The sequence below is a fragment of the Notechis scutatus genome, chromosome 2 (genome assembly GCF_049901735.1).
Source record: "Notechis scutatus isolate UNSWTSFEM ecotype Mainland chromosome 2, rNotScu1.2, whole genome shotgun sequence".
In the NCBI taxonomy this organism is placed as follows: Eukaryota; Metazoa; Chordata; class Lepidosauria; order Squamata; family Elapidae; genus Notechis; species Notechis scutatus.
Genome location: NC_142010.1, coordinates 267366722 through 267392708, shown reverse-complemented (window position 1 = coordinate 267392708; position 25987 = coordinate 267366722). Strand labels below are relative to the sequence as shown.

Here is a 25987-nt window from a genome sequence, read left to right as displayed (position 1 = left end):
AGTTGAAGGCCACAAGTCTTAAAGTTGCCAAGTTTGGGGACCCCTGCCTTAAAATGTCTGAAGCTCAATCTAAGGTTTATTTCCCACCCGGATGGTTTGAATGAAACTAAAAATGTTGAGGGATACTTTAAAAAGACAGACATCTTTTTTTAAAACGACACTTTTGGACCAGAGCAAGAGCTCAAAACTTGTGGGCCTGGGGCAGAGGATGGAAAGGGGTCCTTCACACCGAAGAGAATATTTGGTAGCTCAGGGTTGGATTCTGGTGCTCTTTGAGCTTGGCTGTTTTCTTGCAGACCTTTCAGGACCCCACTGAGTCACATCCTCAGCACGAGTGAGTGTGGGGTTTTTGTTCCCCGACACTTTCTTTGACGTTGGGCATTGTTTTGGACTTGTTTGTCTGGACTTAATCCTTGCTTCTCTGGGTGTTGACTGATGTAGTCTGGCCTTTTTGTTTCCTTCTTAGCTTTTTAATTGTCTCTTTTGAATGATGTGTAAATGTAGTTTATCTTTATGTGTCAGATGATGGCTGATCGGTCTGAATACCGAGCTTCTGGGAATCCTAGAGCATTTTGGAGGGAGCCTTACAATCCTACCAAATAGGGACCAAGCCCCATATTCCCTCATAACGGATGATGTTCCCCGGTCACATAATGAACCGCAAGAAAACGACTAAACTCGGAGAGCAACAAGGACTCCGCAATCCCTCCTCCTCTTCCTTCTCCTCCTCTTCCTTTTCTTCCTCTTCCTCCTCCTCCTCCTCTTCCCCCTCCTCTTCCTTCTTTTCCTCCTCCTCCTCTTCCTCATCTCCTCCTCCTTGTCCCTGCAAACCTCCCTCCCTTCTAGCACTGATAACGTTACCTAGTTGGGTAAAGACTCGGTTACCATAAACCTCCAACCTCAGAGAGCATCAAATGCTTCAGAAAGCTGTGAAATGAGGGAAATGTGCACGTGGGCCAACCTGCGCAGAGGGAGCCAGGATTCTTTCTGCAGGAACACCTGGGACGGCATCTCTGTCTGGGTCAAACCCAAACCTCCGGTAAGCTTCCTGGCTGGATGGGAAAAGAGCTCAGCGAAGCAACTGAGCAACGGTGCAGCTAATGGATGCTCACCTCAGACTAAACAAGAGATAACCTCAAGGGGCCACTGGAACAAACTCTTGCCCAGAAGCCACAAAAACGCTGACAACCCACATCAAGGCTGCATTTCTAAGACCAGTTAAAAAAGAAAAAAAACCTCACTCTTAAACTCCAGAAGCAAAGAGGTACCTGAATCCAAACTAGTTTGTCAAGAGGTCCACATTGACACGCCTTCAAAAGAGACAATTAAAAAAAGAAAAACATCTAGGAAGGAAACCCAAACGCCAGCGCTTGTCCCTTCCGGCAGACAGAGGAGCAGGCATTGGCACCAGACCAATGATCAGGCAGAAAACAATCATCAAGGACTAGACAAGGAAGAAACCACAACGCCACCAAAGCCGGCAGGGCCAGCTGCTGCCTATAACAAGGGAGGGAACTCCCCCCTCCCTGGCACTGATGGCGTCCCCCAGTTTGGTAATGAAACATCTGCCAGCAAACCACCAGGGTCAGAGAGACCTTCTCCTGAACTTCTGGCCTCTTAGGAAGTGGAGGGATGTTAGGAGGTGGGGTCTACGACAACTCGCCCTGACCAGCTCGCCCCCACCCACTCGCTGCGGCCAACTTGCCACGGGAAAAGAGTCACATCAATATGGAAGAAATGGTGGAAAGAATCATTCGGGAAAGGAATGCAAAGGAGGGAACGAGATGGAACGCAAAACAAATTTCTAATTATTTTAAATAATTGAACTGAATTGTTGAATTGTCCCGCAGTGAGTAATGGTGTGTGTGTGTGTGTGTGTGTCCCATTCCATCAAAGGTCTGGAGAGTAAAATGTATGAAGAACGGCTGCAGGATTTGGGTCTGGCTAGTCTAAAGAAAGGAAGAAGTAGCGGGGACATGACAGCAGGATTCCAGTAGTTGAGGGGCTGCCCCAAAGAAGAGGCAGTCAAGCTCTTCTCCAAAGGCCCCCGAAGGCAGGACAAGAAGCAACCGATGGAAACTTAATCGAGGAGAGAAGCAACCTGGAATTGGAGAAAATTTCTTGACAGTGAGGACAATTAACCCGTGGAATGGCTTCCCTCCAGAAGTTGCTCCACCACTGGAGGTTTTGAAGAAGAGGCTGGATAACCATTTGCCTGAAATAATATAGGTTCTCCTGCTTTAGCAGGGGGCTGGACTAGACCTCCTCCAAGGTCCCTTCCAGCTCATTCCATTCCATTCCAGGTTTTAACCACAGACTCAGCCCAGAGGCTGCCTTGGGAACTGGGGTGGACAGCCAGGTCCCTTGGGGGGTCTCTGCTAGACAGATCCTGCCCAAGACGGGACCAAGGATGGGACCAGGACGGGGTCTGCTCAGGTACATACTTTGGATCTCCTCCGGGGCAGGTCAGGGCCACGTCACTCCCCAGCTCGGCATAGGTCACCCCTGGAAGAAAAGGCCCAGGGCGTGAGGTTGGGGGCTCCACTGCTTGAGGGACCTCAAGGCTGGGACCTGGCCATCCCCCTCCCCTCCCCCTTCGGAAGGGTGGTGGGTGGTGCCCCCGCCCCCCCCGCCCTGGTTGAACACGGGGCTCACCTTCTTCTCCCCATTCTCCAGATGTGGGGACGGAGGCCGTTGCGAGCACCATGGCCAAAAGGACCAGCCCTCGGCTCACCCAGCCGGTCAGGCTCAGCATCTGAGAGACCAAAAAGGGGACGGGGAGGACAACATCAGGAGGTGGGTGGCTAAAGTGGGAATGCTGTCGGGGTCTCTGTTCCAAACCAGGTGGCCCTTCCTTCCTTCCTTCCTTCCTTCCTTCCTTCCCTCCCTCCCCTTCCTTCCTTCCTTCCCCCTCCCTCCCTCCTTCCTTCCTTCCCCTTTGGCTGCCACAGAGAGAGGTCAACCTGTTCTCCATAATTGAACAGAATAGAGCAAGGGGTTGGACTAGAAGACCTCCAAGGTCCTTTCCAACTCTGTTATTCTGCTATTCATCTCCTCCCTCCCTCCCCTTCTTTTTCCTTCCTTCCTTCCTCATTCCCATCCCATTCCCTTATTTCCTTCTCTTCTCTTCTTTTTCCTTTCTTCCTCATTCCCTTCTTCCTTCCTTCCTTTCCTTTCCTTTCTTTCTTTCTTTTCTTTCTTTCTTTCTTTCTTTCTTTCTTTCTTTCTTTCTTTCTTTCTTTCTTTCTTCTTTTCTTTCTTTCTTTCTTTCTTTCTTTCTTTCTTTCTTTCTTTCTTTCTTTCTTTCCTTTCCTTCCTCCCTCATTCCCTTCCTTCCCTTCTCTCTCTCTCTCTCTTTCTTTCCTTTCTTTCCTTCCTTATTCCCATCCCATTCTCTCCCTTCCTTCCTTTCTCTTCCTTTCTCTTTCTCTCTTTCTTTCCTTCCTTCCTCTCTCATTCCCATCCCATTCCCTTCCTTCCTTCCCTTCTCTTCTTTCTTTCTTTCTTTCTTTCTTTCTTTCTTTCTTTCTTTCTTTCTTTCTTTCTTTCTTTCTTTCTTTCTTTCTTTCTTTCTTTCTTTCTTTCTTTCTTTCTTTCTTTCTTTCTTTCTCCTTTCTTCCTTTCTTCCTCATTCCTTTCTTCCTCCTTCCTTCCTTTCTTCCTTCCTTCCTTCCTTCCTTCCTTCCTTCCTTCCTTCCTTCCTTCCTTCCTTCCTTCCTTCCTTCCTTCCTTCCTTCCTTCCCTTCCCTTCCCTTCCCTTCCCTTCCTTCCCTTCCTTCCCTCCCTCCCTCCCTCCCCTCCCTGTAAAGGGATCCACCCCAAAGGTCAGGAAGGGTCAGGCTGCCCAAGGGACAAGAGGCTGGCTGACCAAAACATGCTTCGCTGGTGATAGTTCATGAAACTCCCACAGCTGCTCCCGCTGGGCAAACATTGGCACCGGGAGAAATGGGTGGCAGGAACGGAAACAGAGCCGCCCCTCCCGCCTCCGGGCAGGTGTCCCATTTGGGCCTGGTTGGTTTCAAGCGACAAGTGGGGGAGGTGCCCCCCCCAAGACTGGCATTCACACTCAGACACAGAAAGGCAAACTGCTCCAAACTCAATTGCAGGAAATACGACTTCAGCCACAGCCAATACTTGGAACGTTCTACCTGACTCTGTGGTTTCTTCCCCAAACCCCCAAACAGTTTAACCTCAGACTGTCTAGCGTAGACCTCGCCCCCTTCTTAAGAGGTCTGCAAGGGGCGCGCATAAGCACACCATCATGCCCATCATCCTTGTCCTAACGTCCACTGTTATTCGTATCCATTTCATGAATTTGTAATCATGTTTATACTTATACCTGTTATCTAATACAAATAAAATAAATAAAATAAAACAAAACAGCAAACTGGACAGTTGCCACTGGCAGAGGTCCAGTTCTGCCCCCAATTTCCACTCCCCCCTCCATCTTGGCCTAGCACAGGGATCCCCAAACCTTTAAGACTTGTGGACTTCAACTCCCAGAATTCCTCAGCCAGCTATCTCTGGTTCTAGCAGATGGGCTGTATTCCTTTGGCCTGTTGGTCAAGACTCGGTTTCCCTTCCTTGATGACCAAAGGAATGCACAAAAGATGAACCAAACAAGACTCCACACTCACCGGTCCCTCTCTTCCTTTTTCAGCCCCCCAATCTGAGCTCCTGAAATCGAGCCCAGCCTCCCCCTCCCTCCTCCCCTCAAGGCCCCCAGGCATATTTGCAGCAGGGCAGAATTTCCCCCAAGTGTGCTCACACAGCCCCCAGAGCCAGAAATGCAGGCGGCAGGAAACTCCCCAGGCTGGACAGCAGGGACCGTTTGGATGGTCTCTGCGTGGCACAGCTGAGGCTGAAAAATCTATAAAAAAAGGCTTTTTTCAAGCGCTGTGCACCCGTGCACAGCGCTTATCAGCTGTCCAGGTGGCACACAGCTTTCGTTATATTTAACACACGCGCGCAGCAAAATGTTAAGTACGAACCGGCAGTAACACCGGTTGAATCCCACCCCTGGTTATAGGGTCTCCTATTTGAGCAGGGGGTTAGACTAGACGACCTCCAAGGTCCCCTCCAACTCTGTAATGCTGTTACCTAATCAGTGGAAGAGCCTGCCTTCGGAAGGGGTGGCTGCTCCGTCACTGGAGGCTTTTAAGACAAGACCGGACAGCCACTGGTCTGGACTGGTCACGCAGAGCCGTCGCCCCAGCTCAGCTCTGCCGCTCATGCGTGCCTCCCACTGGCCAGCTGGCCTTTGGGTCTCTGCTGCGTATGCACAGGGGCGCATGCAGGGATGCCCGTGGATGCGCCGAAAAGGTTAGCCACCACCGGGTCTCCTGCTCAAGCAGGGGGTTAGACTAGAAGACCTCCAGGGTCCCTTCCAGCGCAGTTATTCTGAGGCCCACCTATTTCTGCCCAGAGCCACAGCTGTTTAGGGGGGCCTTGTTCCCCCCTCCAGAAAGCGGCTTCTGACGGAGCCCCCTTGCCTCCCCCAGCCCACTCTTGGTGCCCCAGGTTTGCCCTGCCCCGTCCTCTGCGGAGGGATCCCCTCCCCTCTTCCTCCAAGCGGCACCACTCCGCTGCCAAAGAGCTCGGCCCCTGGGACAGTCCTGGCATGGACCCTTGAGCTGCCCCGTGTCTCAGGTGCCAATTCCGTGCCTGCTGCGCAGGGAACCGGGCAGCAGGGTGGCGCCACTGGGGCTCTGGAGGGCGGCTGCAGGAAACAAATCGAAGCTCCAGCGAGAGACGTTGGAAGGGGAGGCAAATGTTTCGGCCACTTGCTGGCTCTGGCCTGGCACCGAGGCTGGCTTGTTCTGCCCTGCATCTCCTCCATCGCAGCCCCTGCTCTGCAAAGCCCGCCCTCTCCCGAACCCCCCAAACCTCAGCCCAGATCAGCCTGGGGGCTTCTCCCCTCCCAACCCCTCCCCAGGTACCCAGAGGGGGGTTAAATCCCCTGTAAGCCTGGATATTTTTTACCCGCTCCTCCCAAGCAGGCAGAAAAATGATCTCTCTTTTTTGGGGTGAACCCAGAAGTCTGGAATGGTTTTGACATGGAAAAAACAACATTCTCCCCAGCCCATAATGGGCCGTCCGTGTTTATTTAGACTGAGATTCCACAGGCGGCTGGGAGGGAGGCGGAAAATCTGTGAAAAAGGGCCGGCCGGCCTCCGGCTTTCTCTCCTTAGGAACTGGGGGAAAATTCGGAAAATCTCCAGAAAAAATAGGTGAAATCCTCCCCCCCCCGTTCTCTTCCCACCATGTGAGTGGATGGCCAGACATTCACACAGCCCTAGAATCAACCAAGATTGGGCCAAGCCAAGCAGAGTCTTGGTATAGAGAAACGGGCTAAGGTCTCCTGCTGGAGCAAAGGCTGGACTAGAAGACCTCCAAGGTCCCTTCCAGTTGTGTTATACTGTTATCCTTCCTTCTTCCTTCCTTCCTTCCTTCCTTCCTTCCTTCCTTCCTTCCTTCCTTCCTCCCTTCCTTTGAGGCTTTTAAGAAGAGAGTGGACAGTCACTCATCTGGAATGGTATGCAGGGGGCTGGACTAGAAGACCTCCAAGGTCCCCCAGTTGTGTTATGCTGTTATTCTGTCCTTCCTTCCTTCCTTCCTTCCTTCCTTCCTTCCTTCCTTCCTTCCTCCCTCCCTCCCTCCCTCCTTCCTTCCCCCCATTGAGGCTTTTAAGAAGAGTGTGGACAGTCACTTATCTGGAATGGTATAGCAGGGGGCTGGACTAGAAGACCTCCAAGGTCCCTCCCAGTTGTGTTATGCTGTTATTCTGTTATCCTTCCTTCCTTCCTTCCTTCCTTCCTTCCTTCCTTCCTTCCTTCCTTCCTTCCTTCCTTCCTTCCTTCCTTCCTTCCTTCCTTCCTTCCTCCCTCCCTCCCTCCCTCCTTCCTTCCCCCCCCATTGAGGCTTTTAAGAAGAGAGTGGACAGTCACTCATCTGGAATGGTATAGCAGGGGGCTGGACTAGAAGACCTCCAAAGTCCCTCCCAGTTGTGTTATGCTGTTATTCTGTTATCCTTCCTTCCTTCCTTCCTTCCTTCCTTCCTTCCTTCCTTCCTTCCTTCCCTCCCCTCCCTCCCTCCTTCCTTCCCCCCCATTGAGGCTTTTAAGAAGAGTGTGGACAGTCACTTATCTGGAATGGTATAGCAGGGGGCTGGACTAGAAGACCTCCAAAGTCCCTTCCAGTTGTGTTATGCTGTTATACTGTTATCCATCCTTCCTTCCTTCCTTCCTTCCTTCCTTCCTTCCTTCCTTCCTTCCTTCCTTCCTTCCTTCCTTCCTTCCTTCCTTCCTTCCTTCCTTCCTTCCCCTCCCTCCCTCCTTCCTTCCCCCCCATTGAGGCTTTTAAGAAGAGAGTGGAGAAGTCACCTATCTGGAATGGTATAGCAGGGGGCTGGACTAGAAGACCTCCAAGGTCCCTTCCAGCTCTATTCTGATTCTGATTCTGATTGTGAAACTGCCTCCGTTGCAAAAGGCAGCCAAGGCTGTGGACTGTCCCATAGGATCCAGGGATGGTCATCCAAGAGGGGGCAGCCGGGACCCCCCCCACTCACAAGGAAACCCTCGATATTTGGCTAGAGAGGATCTCTGCATGTGGGAGGCCGAGCTGGGGTGACCAGCAACGAAAGCGGCTCTTCCTTTCCTAGAATACAGCCATTCCTCGTTTAGTGACCGTTCGGATTAACGAGAATGACAACCACTGGCTTCGAGACCTCCTTCTGGTTCTGACCTTCGGAGCATCTCCACAGTCGCGTGATTGAAACTGATGAAAACATCAAGTCCGCTTCACTTCACAACTTCTGGCCCCCCCCCCGCTGTGGCCGTAAGTCGAGGGCTGCATATTCTGTGGCAGGATGGGGGGTGGGGGCTCTGAAGGCACATTCTCTCGGCATGGGGGGGGCTGTCCTGGATCCAGGCCCGGCCTGCTTTCTCAGGCTGGCCAGAGAAAAAGTGGGACAAGGATTACGGAAATATTCCTTTTAAGTTCTGTGGTCTTCGCTTTCTGGGTTGGTATTTTGGCTGGGCCTCCGAAGGAAAAGATGGAAAAGGACAAGTCCAAACGCTGGAGCAGAAGAAGAGAAATGGCTGGATTGGAGGGTTTCCCCCTCCCCCAAAGCTTGGGGGGGGGGGGGCTATTAGGGGAATAGAGAAGAATTCCTAAACCAGGAAGCTATTATTATCCTCTTGGCCTCCCAGCATCTTTCAAACGGGCTCCGAGAGAAAAAGTCAAGCCAGTTCAGCATTTTGGAGTGCTGGGCCTCTTACTAATCTCTCCCCCCCCACCCCAATTGTGCACACCACACACGCACACACGCGCGCACACTTACACTGGGGTCTCCTGGGATTAAATGCATTTTCTTTTTAAGCTATTTTTGCAGGCTGCTTCCCCCCCCCCCGGGATTTCTTGTTTGTTTGGAAGGGCACCCCCTCCCTCCAATCCCAGCCCCTCTTGGGCAGGAAAAAAAACAGCATTTCCCCAAGATATAAATTTCTATCTTCATTCCTGAGTGGATTTTACAAAGGACAAGGGAAGAGAATTACAGAAGGACAGAGTGGGAAGGGACCTTGGAGGTCTTCTAGTCCAGCCCCCCGGCTCAAATAGGATTGAATACTTTTGATCCGTTGCTTCTTGTGTTGAGAAAGACCAAAAGGACCCATCTAGACTGGGTGAAACCAGGCTCAGTAGCAGGAACTGGCAGAGGGATCTTGGAGTCTTGGTGCCAAAAGGGTGCAGTGGCAGCCAAAAAAGTTGATGCAATCCTAAATTGCATTAACAAAGGGATACAATCAAGATCAAGGGAGGTAACTAATTCCACTCTATAAAGCCCTAGTAAGGTCACACCTGGAGTCCTGCACCCAGTTTTGGTCACCACACTATAAAAAATAGGTTGAGAGTCTAGAAAAAGTGCAGAGAAGAGCAACCAGGATGATGATGAGACTGGAGGCTAAAACATACAACGAACGGTTGCAGGAACTGGGCCTGGCTAGTCTAGGGAAGAGAAGGACCAGGGGAGACAGGAGAGCTGCCTTCCGATATTTGAGGGGCTGCCACAGAGAGGAGGAGGCGGTCAAGCTATTTTCTAAAGCACCTTTGAAGGCCAGACAAGGAACAATGGATGGAAACTGAACAAGGAGAGATTCAGCCTGGAAACAAGGAGAAACTTTCTGACAGGGAGAACCATCAACCCATTGAAAAAGAAGTTTCCCTCGGAAGTTGTGGGAGCTTCATCCCTGGAGGCTTTCAAGAAGAGATTGGACTGCCATTTGTCAGAAATGGTATAGGGTCTCCCGCTTGGTGGGGGGTTGGACTAGATGACCTACAAGGTCCCTTCCAACCCTGTGAATCTGTTAGGTCTGTTAAAGGGAATTCAATCTGGCAACCTGCACTGCAAGAACGTGAATGAGTGAGTGACCATCAGCTGAGCCCGATGGGGGCCTGTGTGGACCCACTCATGGCTGGGAAGCTCCAGGGCGAATCTGGGGGACCGTGTATTGCGGGGAGGGGCAGCCATGCATCTCCCCTTCCCCTCTGATACCTGGCATGGTTGGACAGGAAAGGGGAGAGCCGGCGGGTCTCTAAATCTTTGGAAACACCCCCCCCATCGCTGTGTCCATTGAGAGCATGAGAGGCCGTCTGTCTCCAGAGTCTGCCCCATAAAAGCGCAGCCACTTTCATGAGCCAGCAGCCTCTTGGGGGTCCTTTCAATGGGGAGTTTCATTCCTTGGTTCTCTCGAAAGCCTCAAAGCAAAAAGGCTGGAGAAGAACGGTGAAGAGGGGCTGCGGGAACCTCACAGGGGGTGGGGTGGGGGGAGGATGTGAGGAGATTGCAGAGCTTGGGGGCTGGGGAGAATGGCTGCACGGTTGGGGAAAAGGGAGGGAGGGAGGGGGCTGCTTCCCGTAAAACAGATACAACACATATAACAGATATAACAGATCATCAGAGTTGGAAGGGACCTTGTAGGTCATCTAGTCCAACCCCCCCCACCCAAGCAGGAGACCCTACACCATTTCTGACAGGTGGCCGTCCAGTCTCTTCTTGAAAGCCTCCACGTGTGAAGCTCCCACAACTTCTAAAGGCAACTTCTGTTCCATGGGTTGATTGTTCTCTGTCAGAAAGTTTCTCCTTATTTCTAGATTTGAATCTCTCCTTATTTAGTTTCCACCCATTATTCCTTCTCTGGCCTTCGGGTGCCTTGGAAAATAGCTTGACCCCCCTTCCTCCTCTCTTGGGCAGCCCCTCAAACATTGGAAGGCTGCTCTCCTGTCTCCCCTGGTCTTTCTCTTCACTAGACTAGCCAGGCCCAGTTCCTGCAACCATTCATTGTATATTTTAGCCTCCAGTCCCCTCATCACCCTGGTTGCTCTTATCTGCCCTCTTTCTGGAGTCTCAACATCTTTTTTATAGTGTGATGACCAAAACTGGATGCAGGACTCTAGGTGTGGCCTTACTAAGGCTTTATAGAGTGGTATTAGTACCTCCCTTGATCTCGATTGTATCCCTCTGTTAATGCAATTTAATAGGATTGCATTGGCTTTTTTGGTGGCTGCTGCACACGGCTGGCTCCTATTTAGCTGGTTGTCCACTAAGACTCCAAGATCCCTCTCCCAGTTCCTGCTATTGAGCCTGGTTTCACCCAGTCTAGATGTGTCCTTTGGGTCTTTCTTGCCTAAGTGAGGACTTTACTTTTCTCTTCGTTGAACAGCATTTCCATCGGCTGGACCCCAAGACATGGAGGGTCTCCCAGCTTATTTGTAATTTATTTATGACTTCCTGTTATTCACAGACCATCCTCGACTTATAACCCTTTAGCCAAAGTTTTCATGCCACTGAAAACAGCAACTTGTAACCAGTCCTTGCACTTAACTGCTAAATAAATACCGACAGGTATTTTTGGCAGCTGTGAGGGTCCCGGGGTCCCCTTTTGAGACCTTCCCAGCCAGGCTCTGACCAGTGAAGTCAGTGGGGGAAGCTGGGTTCGTTTAACAACAGCTGCGGTTTGCTTAGCAGCCATAGAAGAAAAGGTCGTGCAGTTGGATTCAGTTTAACAACCGTCTTGCTTAGGAACGGAAATCCTGTTCTCAATTGTGGTCATAAGTCGAGGAATGATGTAGTGTTTCCTGCTTGGGCAGTGGGGCTGGACTAGAAGACCCCTAAGGTCCCTTCCAACTGTGTTATTCTGTTAATTAATTAGCTACTTACATTAAGAAAATTTCCCTCTTCGTCATTTGGAGACAGACGGATTTGATAGGGGGTTTCTGTGGTTTTCATCTCATTTTTGCACGTGCAGATTTTACTCTGGATTTTTATTTTAAATTTGGGTTTTGCAAATGGATTTTGTTTTTGTTTTTTTAAAAATCCTGGTGTTGCAAACAGCTGCCGGCTGATTTTACTAGGCGTGAAAATCAACCATGAATGAAGGAAAGGAGCCCCGGCTTGGCCTCCGATTATGACAATGGATGTTAGCAGAAGGAAAACAAAAGTCTGCAAGAAGCAAACTCTCGTTTTAACCCGCCTCCTCCTTTCCCCTTTTCACCACCGTTTGTCCCGCTGACCTCTCACGCCCCTCTGGAGGGGCCGGGATTGCTGGCCTGCTTCTTACCAACCGCCCTTGCCCTGGTCTGGATGCAAAACCCTTTATGCAGCATCAGGCAGGACCCCAGGATTAAGCTGACCTGAATGAGGGAACGGGCGCAAACCCCCCAGCCCCTTAAAAAAAGCCCCCTGCCGCCTCTCAGCTCGGCGAACCGCGGCTGCTTTGGGTGAAACTGGGGGCTTGTAACATCGAGAGCCCAAGTGGCCATGAAGGCCGAAAAAAAGAGTTTCCACTTTCCTCTTTTTATTTCCAATAAGCTTTTTAAATGGCACAATGTTCATATTTGTAATCATATTATAGCAACATTAGTGCATTGAAATCTGCATGGGAATAATACAGTGCATCCTGGTCACAACTTTGCAAAAGAAAGAGAGAGAGGGGGAGGGAGGGAGGGGGGGGAGGGAGGAGGAAGGAAGGGGAGGGAGGAGGGAGGAGAGGGGGAGGGAGGAGGGGGAAGAGACAAAGAAGGAAGGAAGGAAGGAAGGAAGGAAGGAAGGAAGGAAGGAAGGAAGGAAGGAAGGAATAAATTGTGGCCATCACATGCACAAAGGGCACTTCTGGCTTTGGAGGCAAAAATTTTTATCCAAAAAAACAAGCGTTATCCTTTTTCTCGGCCTCCCCCACCCAAGTGGTCCCCCCCCCCCGTCGGTCCGGTGACCACTGTGCTGGGGTCCCCAAATGAAGGACATGGGACCTCAAGGCTGGCTGCTCCTCAGGAAGACCACCGGCCCCATCTACCCCCTTCAAGGGCAGGAGGCAACAGGGGTGCCAGCAGCCCCTCTGACCGGGCCCCCCCATTTAGGGATGCTCCCAGAGGCCTCCCCAGTGCAAAGGATGGGAAAACAGGTTGTTACCCAAGAGCGACCTGGAGCAAAAAACCTCTTTTTCCATCCTTCCCATGAAGTTTGCACAGGGGATCCAAGCCCGGCCAAGAATCAATGAATCAAACAGAATACAGCTGGGAGGGACCCCTATAACTGTCTGGTTTGGTTCTGCAACCCAACAGAACAGACACGGACTTCACAGGGTAATTAGGACTGCAGAAGGAACAATAACTACCCACCTGCCTTCCATGGAGGACCTGTATCTTGCAGGAGTCAAAAAGAGGGCTGTGAAAGTATCTACAGACCCCTCACATCCTGGACACAAACTGTTTCAACTCCTGCCCTCAAAATGACGCTATAGAGCACTGCACACCAGAACAAGTAGACACAAGGACAGTTTTTCCCCAAATGCCATCGCTCTGCTACACAAATAATTCCCACAACACTGTCCAACTATTCACAAAGTCTGCACTACTATTACTATTAATCTTCTCATCACTCCTTATCACTCATCCCCTCCCACTTGTGATTGTAGGACTGTAACTTTGTTGCTTGCATCCTTACGATTTATATGGACTGTTTCCTAGTATGATGTGATTGCTTATTGTACCTGATGACTATCATTAAGTGTCGTACCTGATGATTCTTGACTCTTGATGAATGTATCTTTTCTTTTATTTATACTGAGAGTATTTGCACCAAGACAAATTCCCTGTGTGTCCAATCACACTTGGCCAATAAAGAATTCTATTCTATTCTTGAAGGTCCTCTAGTCCAGCCCCTTGCAGGAGACCCTATACCATTCCAGAAAAGTGGCTGTCCGGTCTCTTCTTAAAAACCTCCAGTGATGAAAAGCACAAAGAACTTCTGGAGGCAAGGAGTTCCATTGGCTAACTGTCCTCACTGTTAGGAAGTTTCTCCTTAGTTCCAGGTTGCTTCTCTCCTTGATTAGTTTCCACCAATTGCTTCTTGTCCTGCCTTCAGGTGCTTTGGAGAATAGCTTGACTGCCTCTCCTTTGGGCAGCCCCTGAAATGCTACTGTCATATCCCCTCTAGCCCTTGTTTTCTCTACACCAGCCAAACCCAAATCCTGCAACCGTTCTTCATGTGTTTTGGTCTCCAGGCCTTTAATCCTCTTAGTTGCTCTTCTCTGCACGTTTTCCAAAGTCTCAACCTCTTTTTTGTATTGTAGTGACCAAAACTGGATGCAGAATATTCCTGGTGTAGCCTTTCTCAGGCTTTATAAAGCGGTACTAATACTTCACGTGATTTTTGATTCTATGCCTCTGTTTATACAACCCAGGGTCAGGGGTGGGATTCTACCAGTTCACACCTATTCGCTAGAACCGGTTGTTAACAGTCTAAGCAGTTTGGAGAACCGGTTGTTAGAAGAAATTACAGGGCTAATCCTGTAAGGAAGGCAGGAAGGAAACATTCTGGGGTTGCTTACAGAAACTGCCTCTCCGTTAAGTCTTTTTACGTTCTTGGCAGGACTAGACTTCCTGTGTCAGGAACTTCTCTGGAGTTGTTTTCCCCCTCCTTTGCTGGTACTTCGCTTGTGTGGAGTGGACCATTCAAAGTTACAATGGCACTGAAAAAAGTGACTTATGACCTTTTTTCACACTTACGACTGTTGCAGCATCCCCACAGTCATGAGAGGCCAGGCGAGGAGATGCGTGCCTCGATGTGAGTGATGTTGAGTTGGCCACGCCCAGCCAGTCACATGACCACCAAGCCACGCCCACCTAAGCCACGCCCACAGAATCGGTTGTTAAAAAATTTGAATCCCACCCCTGCCCAGGATTGTATTAGCTTGACAAGGTTAATGAACAAGGTTAGCCTTAACTTGGCTAAGCTTAACCAAGGATTGTTATCTGCCCCTTTCAGCGTTTGGGGGGGGGGGGGTTGGATCGTGCCCATGAGAATTGCAGCAGGAGATCCATGAATGAATTAGCAGTCCAGCCCCTTTTCATGAATGGCCCAAATAATGAATCGCAGCTTATGAATGACCCCCGGAAGAGCTCCCCTCCCCTCCCCTCCCCTCCCCCCTCTTCAGGGAGCACCAGGAGATCTGCCAGTGCAAATAAAGGCAGAGGCTGGAGGGAGCTCTGGGATCTGGCCATGAAAAAAGATCCAGGGAAATCTTTTTCTTAGGCAGTGTCCAAACCCCCACCCCCCGGGGGGGTCTTTCAGGAGAGGGCTGATGGGGGGGGGGAAGAAACCCTTTTTATGCCCCTTTCCACAGAATAATTTATAGTGAGGTTTTTCCCCCTCTCTCTCTTCCTGGGCACTGCCTGGGCTGTTTTTCTCTGTGGCCCATTAGATCTTGCTTTCTGTATTTTTAATGTTATTTTAAGTTATCTTGAAGTGGCATAAGATGGGCGGCCAACCAATTTTTGCAAAGAAATAACACAAACGAATTGGGCCAAGATATAACAGTTGAGTAACATACCGGGGTGAAAAGCAAATAAAATGTGTTCAGTAATAGAAAATATGCATAATAACAACAACAACAACAACAACAACCTGGAAAGTAAACATGAGGACTAGCACCCTGGCATGCCAAGAAGAAGGCCAAGAAAGTTTTTTTTCGAGCCCTCCAACCCTGTCTTGGGCAGGGGAGCAACTTTCCTTGGAGAAACCCAGAGTCCTCCAAAAGCCAAAAATATCCAGGGTGCTCACATATCACCCCAGGAATTTTTTGAGGTGGAGGAAAGAAGGGAATGGGCCTAGCTAGTCTAGGGAAGAGAAGGACCAGGGGAGACAGGAGAGCAATCCTCCAATATTTGAGGGGCTGTCCCAGAGAGGAGGAGGCAGTCAAGCTATTCTCCAAAGCACCTGAAGGCCAGACAAGAAACAAGGGGTGGAAACTGAACAAGGAGAGATTCAACTTGGAAATAAGGAGGAATTTTCTGACAGTGAGAACAATCAACCCATGGAACAGAAGCTGCCTTCAGAAGTTGTGGGAGCTTCATCCCTGGAGGCTTTCAAGAAGAGACTCGACTGCCATCAGTCAGAAATGGTGTAGGGTCTCCTGCTTGGAGGGGGGGGTGTCGGACTAGATCAGGGGTCGCCAACCTTTTGGACCTCAGGGACCACCAAAATCATAATTTTAAATCCAGCAGACCAGAGACCCTGGGAAAATCCCCCAAAAGTCTGCAGGAAAATCCCCCACCTTGTTTTCCTATCGATCGTTCTTTATTTGGGACTGCAGGATACCATCTCCAGCTCCGTTCTCAGGGGAGAGAGAGAGAGGGAGGGAGGGAGGGAGGGAGAGAGAGAGAGAGACTTTTGGCTTCATGCAAGGAAAGCAGCAGAAGCAGCAGAAGTCTTTCTTTCTCTCCCCCAAACTCTGCCAGAAATGAGTCTTTGCCGGCGCAGCCTCTTGGAGCAGGAGGCCTTGCAGGGCCCCAAAGACTCATTTCTGGCGGAGTTTGGGGGAGAGAAAGAAAGACTTTGGCTGCTTTCCTTGTGTGCAGCCAAAAGCAGAAGAAGAAAGAAGCGGAAAGAAGCATCCCGGTGGCCAGGCAAGGCGCGTGGGATGAGTGGGGCAAGTTCCCCCCATCCGCCCTTTCCCCCCTCCTCTCACTACTTTGTGTTGTTCGCAATGCAAGCGACGCAAGCCTTGTGTTCCCACGGGCCATGTGGGCGGCGCAGCCTTGTGTTCCCGTGCAGCCTGGATTAATTGCTTGGGGGGGACATTTCTCTGAGGACCACCAAAATTTTCTCATGGACCACCAGTGGTCCCAAGCCCACTGGTTGGCGACCACTGGACTAGATGACCTCCAAGGTCCCTTCCAACTCTTATTATCTGTTATCTGATTGACACTTCCATGCTTCTGAACAGAGGGAGATTAATGGATTCTGGGAATCCCACTTTTTCCTACCGAGGCAGCCCCTGAATTTGAGACGAAGACCACAATCGTTTCGATTTCACTGATGGCTCAATTCCAGCAACCAAGGACGCCAAACTTAAAAACTCTCCTTGGATACGAGGCCTGGCCCAAATTCTGCGACTGGGCCCACAAAGAGCATTCCTGAGATTCTTCGGCTTTGGGGATGGGAGGGAATAAACCACAATGAAACCCTGAGTGAGTTGGCAGCCATATCAGTTTTCAATACTGAACAGAACAGAATACCAGAATACCAGAGCTGGAAGGTACCTCGGAGGTCCTCTAGTCCAGCCCCCTGCTCAGGCGGGAGAGCCTCTGCCATTTGAGGCACTCAGTTTGCGATGGGAAGTGTAAATCTGAAAGTTGTGCAAAATCCACCCAGAATGCAATTTAAAAAAAATTGAACAGGTTTTGAAACAGGGGTCAGAATTCCTCAGCCAGGCCTGGAAATCTACGTTGACTTCTGATGCATCAGAAAATAGAATTTCATGTTTTATTAGTGAGTTGAAGTCCACAAGTCTTAAAGTGGCCAAGGTTGGAGACCCCGGTTTCAAAACCTGTTCAAAAAAGGGATGGCTGTTGGGTTGAAGATTAGGGTAAGAAACCCGAAGGTTCTTTTAATCCAGCTTTTGTATAGCTCCACATAACCTCCGACTTACAACTTTTCATTTAACGACCATTCCACATTATCATGGCACTAGTGACTTGGAACCGTTTTTCACACTTAAGCATCCGTCCCCCAGGGTCCCAGGATTCAAAATTCAGACCACTTGGCAACCGTCTCGTATTTATGATGTGATTCCCTTTTGTAACTTCCTGACAAGAGGGAAGCCAGATTAATTTAACAACGGTGTCCCTAACTTCAGCTGATACAATTCACGTAACAACAGGGGCAAAAATGGTCATAAAATGGGGCAAAAATCACTTAACAATGGTCTCGCTTAATGACAGAAATTTTGGACTCCATTGTGGTCCATAAGTCAAGGCCTTAGTAAGGCCACACCTAGAGTCCTACATCGACTTTTGGTCACCACGCTATAAAAAAGATGTTGAGACTCTAGAAAAAGTGCAGAGAAGAAACAACTGGAGGCTAAAACATACGAAGAACGGTTGCAGGAACTGGGCCTGGATGGTCTAGGCAAGAGAAGGACCAGGGGGGACAGGATAGCGGTCTTCCAGTATTTAAGGGGCTGCCACAGAGAGGAGGAGGAAGGGGTCAAGCTATTTTCTACGGCTCCTGTAGGCCAGACAAGGAACAATGGATGGAAAATGAAGAAGGAGAGATAGGAAATAAGAATAAATTTTCTGACAGTGAGACCAATCCACCCGTGGAACAGAAGTTGCCTTTGGAAGTTGTGGGAGCTTCATCCCTGGAAGCTTTCAAGAAGAGATTGGACTCCCATCTGTCAGAAATGGTGTAGGGTCTCCCGCTTGGGCAGGGGGTTGGACTAGATGACCTACAAGGTCCCTTCCAACTCTGATGATCTGTTATCTGACTAGAGGTATAAGCCTTGGTTTCAAATCTTGGCAAGGCCATCAAATAACAAAGGAAATTTATGTCAAGTCGAACTATTTCGACTTGAAGCCACGGCTGTAAGTGTGAAAAACAGCCATAAGTCACTATTTTTCAGTGTGGTTGTAACTTGGAATGGTCACTAAATGGACTATTGTAAGTCAAGGACTCCCTATAATCATTGCCATTTTGGAAAGAGATTGTATTTCGCTATTAAATACACACACACACTTTTTGAAAATCTTCCTGACAGGGCTCCTTCACTGGAGGCTTTCCAAACAGCTGCAATGGGATAGGGTCTCCTGCTTGAACAGGGGGCTGGACTAGATGACCTCCAAGGTCCCTTCCAGCTCTATTGTCCTATGTTCTATGCTCTAACAGCGTAAACAGCCCTGTCTTTCTCAGTTTCTAGGCGACTTAAAGAAGGGAGGGACTTCAACTCCCAGAATTCCCCAGCCAGCATGCTGGAAGTCGCAGTCCACATCTAAATTATGCTGGCTAGGGAATCTTGGGAGTTGAAGTCCCCCCTTCTCAAAGTCACTGAGACTGAGCAGTGACTACCCAGGATGGATTAAGTCAGGGGGTCTCCAGCCTTGGCCACTTGAAGCCTGGTGGACTTCAACTCCCAGCAAAGCTGCCTGGGGAATTCTGGGAGTTGAAGTGCACCAGGCTTCAAGTGGCCACGGTTGGAGACCCCTGGATTAAGGGACACTGATAAAGAATGGAGTTTCCTGGAAAAATCTGACCGGGGGATCACTGCCTGAATGCCAAGCCGAAGAGAGGAGGGAGGGGGGAATAGATTTAAGATCTTCCCCCCACCCCCACCCCAAAATAAAACCCCAATGAAAAACTGTTCCTTCTGCCTCTTTTCCCACCACTGCCAACTTGAGCCGGACAGAAGCTGCCACTCTGCCCGCCGGCTCCATAAATTTCGCTCCGCCAAGCACAACAAAGCGTCTGCCTTCAGCCCCCTGGGCAGTTCCCATGGCGGGTTTTACAGGCCTTTTAATTGCCAACAGTTGTCATTGGGCAGCAGCCCCCCAAGGCCTGGAGAGGGGAGGGGCAGTCAGCCAGAGAGAGAGAGGGAGGGAGGGAGGGAGAGAGAGAGAGCTCTGGCCCCCTGCCTAGACAGTGCACAAGCAGGACACCACAACAGGAGGCACATGCAACCCATGCGGTCAGAATTACAAAACTGCTCTCTGGCCCTGTCCATTTCCTCGACTGGTGAATGGCAGAGGGCTGACCCGTGAGGAGAGGGGAAGGCTGGCTGGCTGGCGGAGTGACACCTTTGTGGCCAAGAAAGATAAGCCGACACACTTCCCCCCTCCGAGGGCAGAAAGTCCCGTGGGGAAGCAGGACAACAGAACAAACATATAACTATACAATAACAGCAGAATCACAAAGGCTGGAAGGGACCTCGAAGGTCATCTAGTTCAACCCCCCTGCTCAAGAACGAGACCCTATACCAGAGGTCTCCAAACTTGGCAACTTTAAGACTTGTGGACTTCAACTCCCAGAATTCTCCAGCCAGCAGAGCTGCCAAGTTTGTTGCCAAGTTTGGCTATGCTGGCTGGAGAATTCTGGGAGTTGAAGTCCACAAGTCTTAAAGTTGCCAAGTTTGGACCCCTGTTCTATACCAGTCCAGCCAGGTGGCTGTCCAGCCTCTTCTTAAAAGCCTCCAGTTATGGAGGACCCACAACTTCTAGAGGGAAGTTATTCCACTGATTAACAGAATACCAGAGCTGGAAGAGACCTTGGAGGTCTTCTAGTCTAACCCTTGGACTAGGTCTTCTAGGGGGTTGGACTAGAAGACCTTCAAGGTCCCTTCCAGCTCTATTCTGATTGATTGAACCCTTCCTCAAGCAGGGGACTCGATACCATTCTGGACAAATGGCTGCCCAGTCTCTTCTTGAAAATCCTCCAGTGATTCAAATTTTTTAACAACCGGTTCTGTGGGTGTGGCTTAGTCGATGGGCGTGGTTTGGTGGTCATGTGACTGTCTGGGTGTGGCCAACTCAATATCACTCACATCGAGGCACGCATCTCCTCGCCTGGCCTCTCGTGACTGTGGGGATGCTGCAACAGTCGTAAGTGTGAAAAATGGTCATAAGTCACTTTTTTCAGTGCCATTGTAACTTTGAATGGTGACTCCACACAAGCAAAGTACCAGCAAAGGAGGGGAAAAAACTCCAGAGAAGTTCCTGAGACAGAAAATCTGGTCCTGCCCAGAATGTAATAAGGGTTAACAGAGAGGCAGTTTCTGTAAGCAACCCCAGAATGTTTCCTTCCTGCCTTCCTTACAGGATTAGCCCAGTAATTTCTTCTAACAACCGGTTCTCCAGACTGCTTAGAATGTTAACAACCGGTTCTAGCGAATAGGTGCGAATCTGTAGAATCCCACCCCTGACCATGTCCCCCTGCCACCCCCCAGCCCCTTTCTCCAGCAACCTGGCCTTCTGGCCTCATGGGTGCTTTCCTTCTTTAAGTTGAGAGCAGGCGAGGGGACGGGGTGGCCTTCCGCTTGGAGATAAAAGTCCCGTTAAGAAGAACATTCCACCATTCCTCTTCACATAAGTCAACAAATGTGCAATTAAGTTTGCTCCTCACTGTCACATATTTCTCGGCTCTGCGGATATGAAGAGGGGGAAGAAATAGAGTCACGGGAGGCCTGTCAGAGCAGAGCCATAAAAATGATGAGGGGCTTGCAGGCGAAAGCCCACAAAAACAGCAGTTTTTGGCCCTGGGCGTGTTGAGTTTCCGCTGGGAAGACGAAGGGAGGGGAGGACGGGAGAGCTGCCTTCCCGCACACCAAGGGCTGCCATGGGGAAGAGGATGCCAGCTGGCTCCCCCGAGTTCTTGAAGGCAGGAGGACGAGGACCAAACCGAAGGGGGCTTTTCCCAGAGATCCAGACCCAGGAGGAGGAAATGCTCAGAATGCCTTCCTTCCTTCCTTCCTTCCTTCCTTCCTTCCTTCCTTCCTTCCTTCCTTCCTTCCTCCTCCCTCCCTCCCTTTCCTTCCTTTCCTTCCTTCCTTCCTTCTTCCTTCCTTCCTTCCTTCCTCCCTCCCTCCCTTTCCTCCTCCTCCTCCTCCTCCTCCTCCTCCTCCTCCTCCTCCTCCTCCTCCTCCTCCTTCTCCCTTCTAGTCCTGAGGATGGTACCTAGTTGGGTCGTGAAATGTCTGCAAGAAAAGTACCAAGCTCAGAGAGCAACGAGCACTCTGCAGTCCTCCTCCTTGCCCCCCCTCCTCTCCACAACCCCCTCTCCTTTCTAGCCCTGAGGATGTTCCTTCCTTGGGTCCTTCCTCCGTCTGCAAGAAAACCACCCATCCCAGAGAGCACCGAGGACCTTCCATCCTTCCTTCCTTCCTTCCTTCCTTCCTTCCTTCCCTTCCTCCTCCTTCCTTCCTTCTCCTCCTCCTCCTCCCTCCCTCCTCCTCCTCCTCCCCTCCCTCCTCCTCCTCCTCCTTCTCCCTTCTAGCCCTGGTGATGTTCCCTAGTTGGGTCATGAAACGTCTGCAAGAAAACCACCCAGCTCAGAGAGCACCGAGGACCCCACAGTTTCAACCCTGAGCTCCAAATATTCTCTTCCATCGGTGCCCAATTCAGTGGGGCCCAAAACACAAGACAGCCAACACAACCACACATGCCCTCAGGAAAACGCACACCCAAGCATACAAGTGGTAGTACTCCATGTTCCCCACGACTTTCTCCCCGGCTGCTACTACACCTCTACTACTATACTAAGAAATGCTGTCAAGATGCACGAAGTAGAAATGACGACTGGAAAAACAGAAATTGAACAAAGACATGAAGTGCAGGTGGTCCTTGACAAAGGACCACAATGGAGCCCAGAATTTCTGTTGCTAAGTGAGGCATTTTTAAGTCGTTTTGCTCCATTTTGCAACCTTTTCGCCACAGTTTGTTAAATGAATCCCTGCAGTTGTTAAGTTGGTAGTGTGGTTGTTAAATGAATTGGGCTTCCCCCTTGACTGCTTGTCACGTGACACTGCAAACCGTCACAAGTACGAGTCAGTTGCCAAGCTTCCGAATTTTGATCAGGTGATCCCGGGGGCGCTTGCAACGGTCGTAAGTGTCACTTTTTTCCAGCGCCGTTGTAACTCTGAATGGTCACTAAACAAACTGGGCTACCTGGGTGAACGGACTCCGAGCCAACAGGCTTCAATTGCTGCCTCCAGAGCCCCACAATACTTTCCAGGCCCACAGCTATTTCCTGATTTTAGCTGCAAGCAGCCCCACGAAGCCCCACGAACGCCTGCAATCTACACCTGGGCTGAATCTGCCCTTCAACAAAGAGATTAATTTTTTTTTTTTTTGAGCCACTCCTGGAAAAATAAACAAGAGTCCAAGAATGATCGCCTTACCCAGGGAAGCAGCTGACGGCTCTGGCTTCCCCCAGGAGGCACCACAAAATCCATTATTTACAGCTAGGAAGGCTCAGGAAGCCTTTGCCTCTGTGCAGGTCCTCCTGATTGGCAGCTAAGGAAGACTAAACTGGCCCTTTGCTGACTCGAAAAGGAAGAAACCGCGAGTCAACAAGAAGAAAGGAAAAAGGAGGAAGAACAGGGAAGATAACAGGAAGAAAGGAAGGAGGGAGGAAGAAAACAGAACATTAACGGGAGATCCCAAAGGTGCTTTTTAAAGAAGCAACTGGACTTTCAGGAGTTGCCCCTTGAAAAAGCACCTGTGGGACAACGGTGACCTGGAGGACTGAGAATTTCTGTAGACAAAATTAACAGGAAGAAAGGAAATAGGAAGAAGAAAAAAATAAAATGAACAGGAAGAAAGGAAGGAAGGAGAAAAAAAGAAAGTGAAGAGAGAAAGGAGGAAGAAAAAAAGAAAATGAACAGGAAGAAAGGAAGGAGGAAGAAGAAGAAGAAAGGAAGGAGGAAGAAGAAAAGTCATGAGCAAGACCACGCTGCTTCCCAGCGATATTCAAAGAAAAGCAGAGCCGCTCCCTCTTCTTCTCACCATCCATAAGTCCTCTCTGTTTTCTGCAGGTCACGGAGAGACCTACAAATATTCTCCCGGCGGCTCACACTTTGCTCTTCTCACTAAGGCAGCGGGCATTTCCAAACGGTTTGTTGCAAAACAACACAGAAGAGAAAGAAAGAAAGAAAAAAAACCAAGAGGATTGAAGGAGACTTTAATGACTAACAAGGGAGACAGCCAAGAAAAACTCCTGCTGAATGATTGGTGCCGTCCTGGGCCTGTCCCTGGCAGGAGGTGCTGGAACCAGCTCTCCAAATCTGCTCTCGGGATCCGGCCTGATCACTCGGGGTCTGAAATGGAAGGCCAAGCGGGGATTCTTTCCTAGAACTGTTGGCTAGTCCGACAAACGCAACGCGACGATTCCCAGGCCGCCCTCTGCGATTCCTTTGCCTCGGAAACGGCACGGAGGAGGCCAAGGGCCAGAAGCGAAGGGAGAAGGTTCGATTCTTGGGCAGCAAGAAAGCGGAAGGGACCAGAAGGCCAAATCAGATCTTTCCTCCGTTTTTTTCTCTGCTGATTCTCCCATTTGGGTTCCCTCTCACCTGCTTTGCTCCCAGGAAGGATTCCCTCCTCCTATTTTCTCCACAACAACCGCCCTGCGAGGTGGGTTGGGCTGCGAGGTATACGACAGCAGCCAAAAAAAAAGCCAACGCAATCCTAGACTGCGTCAAGAGAGGGACGGAATCAAGATCACGCGAAGAGTTAATACCCCTTTATAAAGCCTCGGTAAGGCCACACTTGGAATCCTGCATCCCAGTTTTGGTCACCACACTATTAAAAAAGATGTGGAGACTCTGGAAAGAGTGCAGAGAAGAGCAACCAGGAGGATGAGGGGACTGGAGGATGAAACAGTATACGATGAACAGTTGCAGGAACTGGGCCTGGCTAGTCTGGTGAAGAGAAGGACCAGGGGAGGCAGGAGAGCAGACTTCCAATATTTGAGGGGCTGCCCCAGAGAGGAGGAGGAGGAAGGGGTCAAGCTATTCTCCAAACCACCTGAAGGCCAGACAGGAAGCAACGGATGGAAACTAATCAAGCAGAGAAGCAGCCTAGAAATACGGAGAAATTTCCTGACAGGTAAAACAATTAATCAGTGGAATAGCTTGCCTTCTGAGGTTGAAGGTGTTCCATCCCGGGAGGCTTTCAGTAAGATTGGACAGCTATTTGTCTGGAGCAGTATGGGTCTTCTGCTCAAGCAGAGGGTTGGACTGGATGACCTCCAATGTCCCTTCCGACTCCGTTATTCTATGTTCTAGATGAGAGTGAGGCCCAGTCAGCTTTTTTTTATGGCTAAAGCGAGGCTAGCTTGTTTTTAATGATATAGTATGTCACTGGTTGAGATGGGTGGCTACAGAAATTAGTCAATCAAACAAACAAATAAAATTGGCATATCCATCAGTTCCTCCTTAGAAGCCAAGCACAGCTGAATAGTGTCTTTCATCCTGAAAGTGCCGTGTGACTCTGGGTTGATTTGGTTAAAAAAATATAAGGCTAGCAAAACCTTTGCTCCTTTCCTACCACAATGTAGGGCAGGGTGGGGAACTACGGCCCTTTTAAGACCTGTGGACTTCAACTCCCAGAATTCCCTAGTCAGCACAGCACTGGTTTGCCAATTGTCCAGGGGCAGAAAGGAAAGCACTCCAGAGGGTGAACATCCTTGCCCAGAAGATCATGGGTGGCCCTCTCTCCTCCTTGGAAGAGCTTGAAGAAAGTTCAGAACATTCTCCAAGATCCATCCAGAGGTGGTTCTGCAGCAGGTTCCGACCAGTTCTGGAGAACTGGTAGCGGAAATTTTAAGTGGTTTGGAGAACCAGCCAATCTCACCTCTGACTGGAGATTTTACAGTCTCCTTCTCCTGCCACGCCCAACAAGCCATGCCCACAGAACCGATAGTAAAAAAAATTGAATCCCACCATTGGGTCCATCTCATCCTAGGCACCCCCTTTTTTTGAACTGTGACCATCTGGCAGACAGTACAGAATAATAAAAACAAGGAATAGGCTGAAAAACAGCTTCTATCCCAGGGCAGGAGCTCTTTTGAATTCTGCTGTAGAGTGCAATATTAATGCAATATCCTGTATAGAATGCAAAAGAAGTTTGTTTGAGTTTTATTTTTATACTTATAATGTACACTGAAGGTGGCATTTAATTTAGCTGTACAGTGTGCAAGGACAATAAAGTAAAGTAAACCTCTGACATAGAAGGAGAGCCAGTTACTCTACGCAGGAAAAAGGTCAGAGGGAGTCTGTACCCCCCCTTTCCAACTAACAAACTGCAGCTTGAAGGCTTTGAATAAATTTTTCTTCTTACTGCTGGAAAGTGCACTGGCCACAGTGAAGTGGCTGCCTTCACACAAACACTATTTTCTCAGTTGGTTTTGTTCAGAGTAACCTGCTTCCAGCTGCAAGGTTTACAGCTTCTGCAGCCAGCAGCAAAAAATGTCAAAGGGATTAAGCCAGATCTGGAGACTCCTTTAACTCCACAAGACCATCGGAACGATGCAAGATAACTTATCCCAAAACTCCCTCTGCGGTGCAAGAAAATGTATTTCCTAAACTGTAATCTGAGGCTGGAGTAGAAGACCTCTAAGGCCCCTTCCATCGTTATTCTTTTGTTGCTCTGTTCTCTTGAATTTGTTTTCTTTTCACATAATTTAAGTTAATAATAAGTTAAGTTAATAATAAGTTAAGATAATTTACGAGGACTGCCTGTTTCCACTTGCTCACTGGCACACACATCGATGTGTGCCACACTCTGCAAGGGCACCAGGACACGAGAGACGGGGGCGTAGGCCCACCAGCCTAAGAAGGGAAGGGGCCACCAATACAAACCATCACTTTCTTCCTACCTAGCTGGTCCTGTTCACAATTTTTTCCCCCTGACCCACAAAAATGTGTGGCTGGATTTCAAGGAGGCAGCAAAGATGCACCTTCTTGGTTTCCAGGCTCTTTGCATCGAATAAGTTTCATAAATAATAATTCTTCCAAGGGTGGGGGGAATGTCCCACCCGAGAACCCTCCCCACTGTGGGCACTGCATAGATCCTGCCCACGCTTGCAATTTTTTTCAAGCTGCGGATCTATTTAGTGGAGAGGCTTCGATCTGGTGATCGGAAATGGCCTTGAGTGACAGGCCCAACA

The 25987-nt window shown here is 49.7% G+C and overlaps 1 protein-coding gene across 10 annotated transcripts in view; it reads right to left on the bottom strand.

The window, feature by feature from the left end:
- IL11RA (interleukin 11 receptor subunit alpha) overlaps window positions 1–25987 on the bottom strand; it is a 110908-nt gene that overhangs the window by 15261 nt on the left and 69660 nt on the right. For 8 of the 10 annotated variants that reach the window (XM_087958721.1, XM_087958724.1, XM_087958720.1 and 5 more), the window contains 2 exons: window positions 2656–2755; window positions 2445–2505 (listed from right to left, as the gene is read on the bottom strand). In XM_087958721.1, the coding sequence (XP_087814847.1) occupies window positions 2445–2505; window positions 2656–2755 (161 nt within the window). Of the gene's footprint in view, window positions 1–2444; window positions 2506–2655; window positions 2756–22827; window positions 22911–25987 lie in introns of those variants that run through there. The other 2 variants (XM_087958723.1, XM_087958727.1) reach the window with 1 other exon arrangement.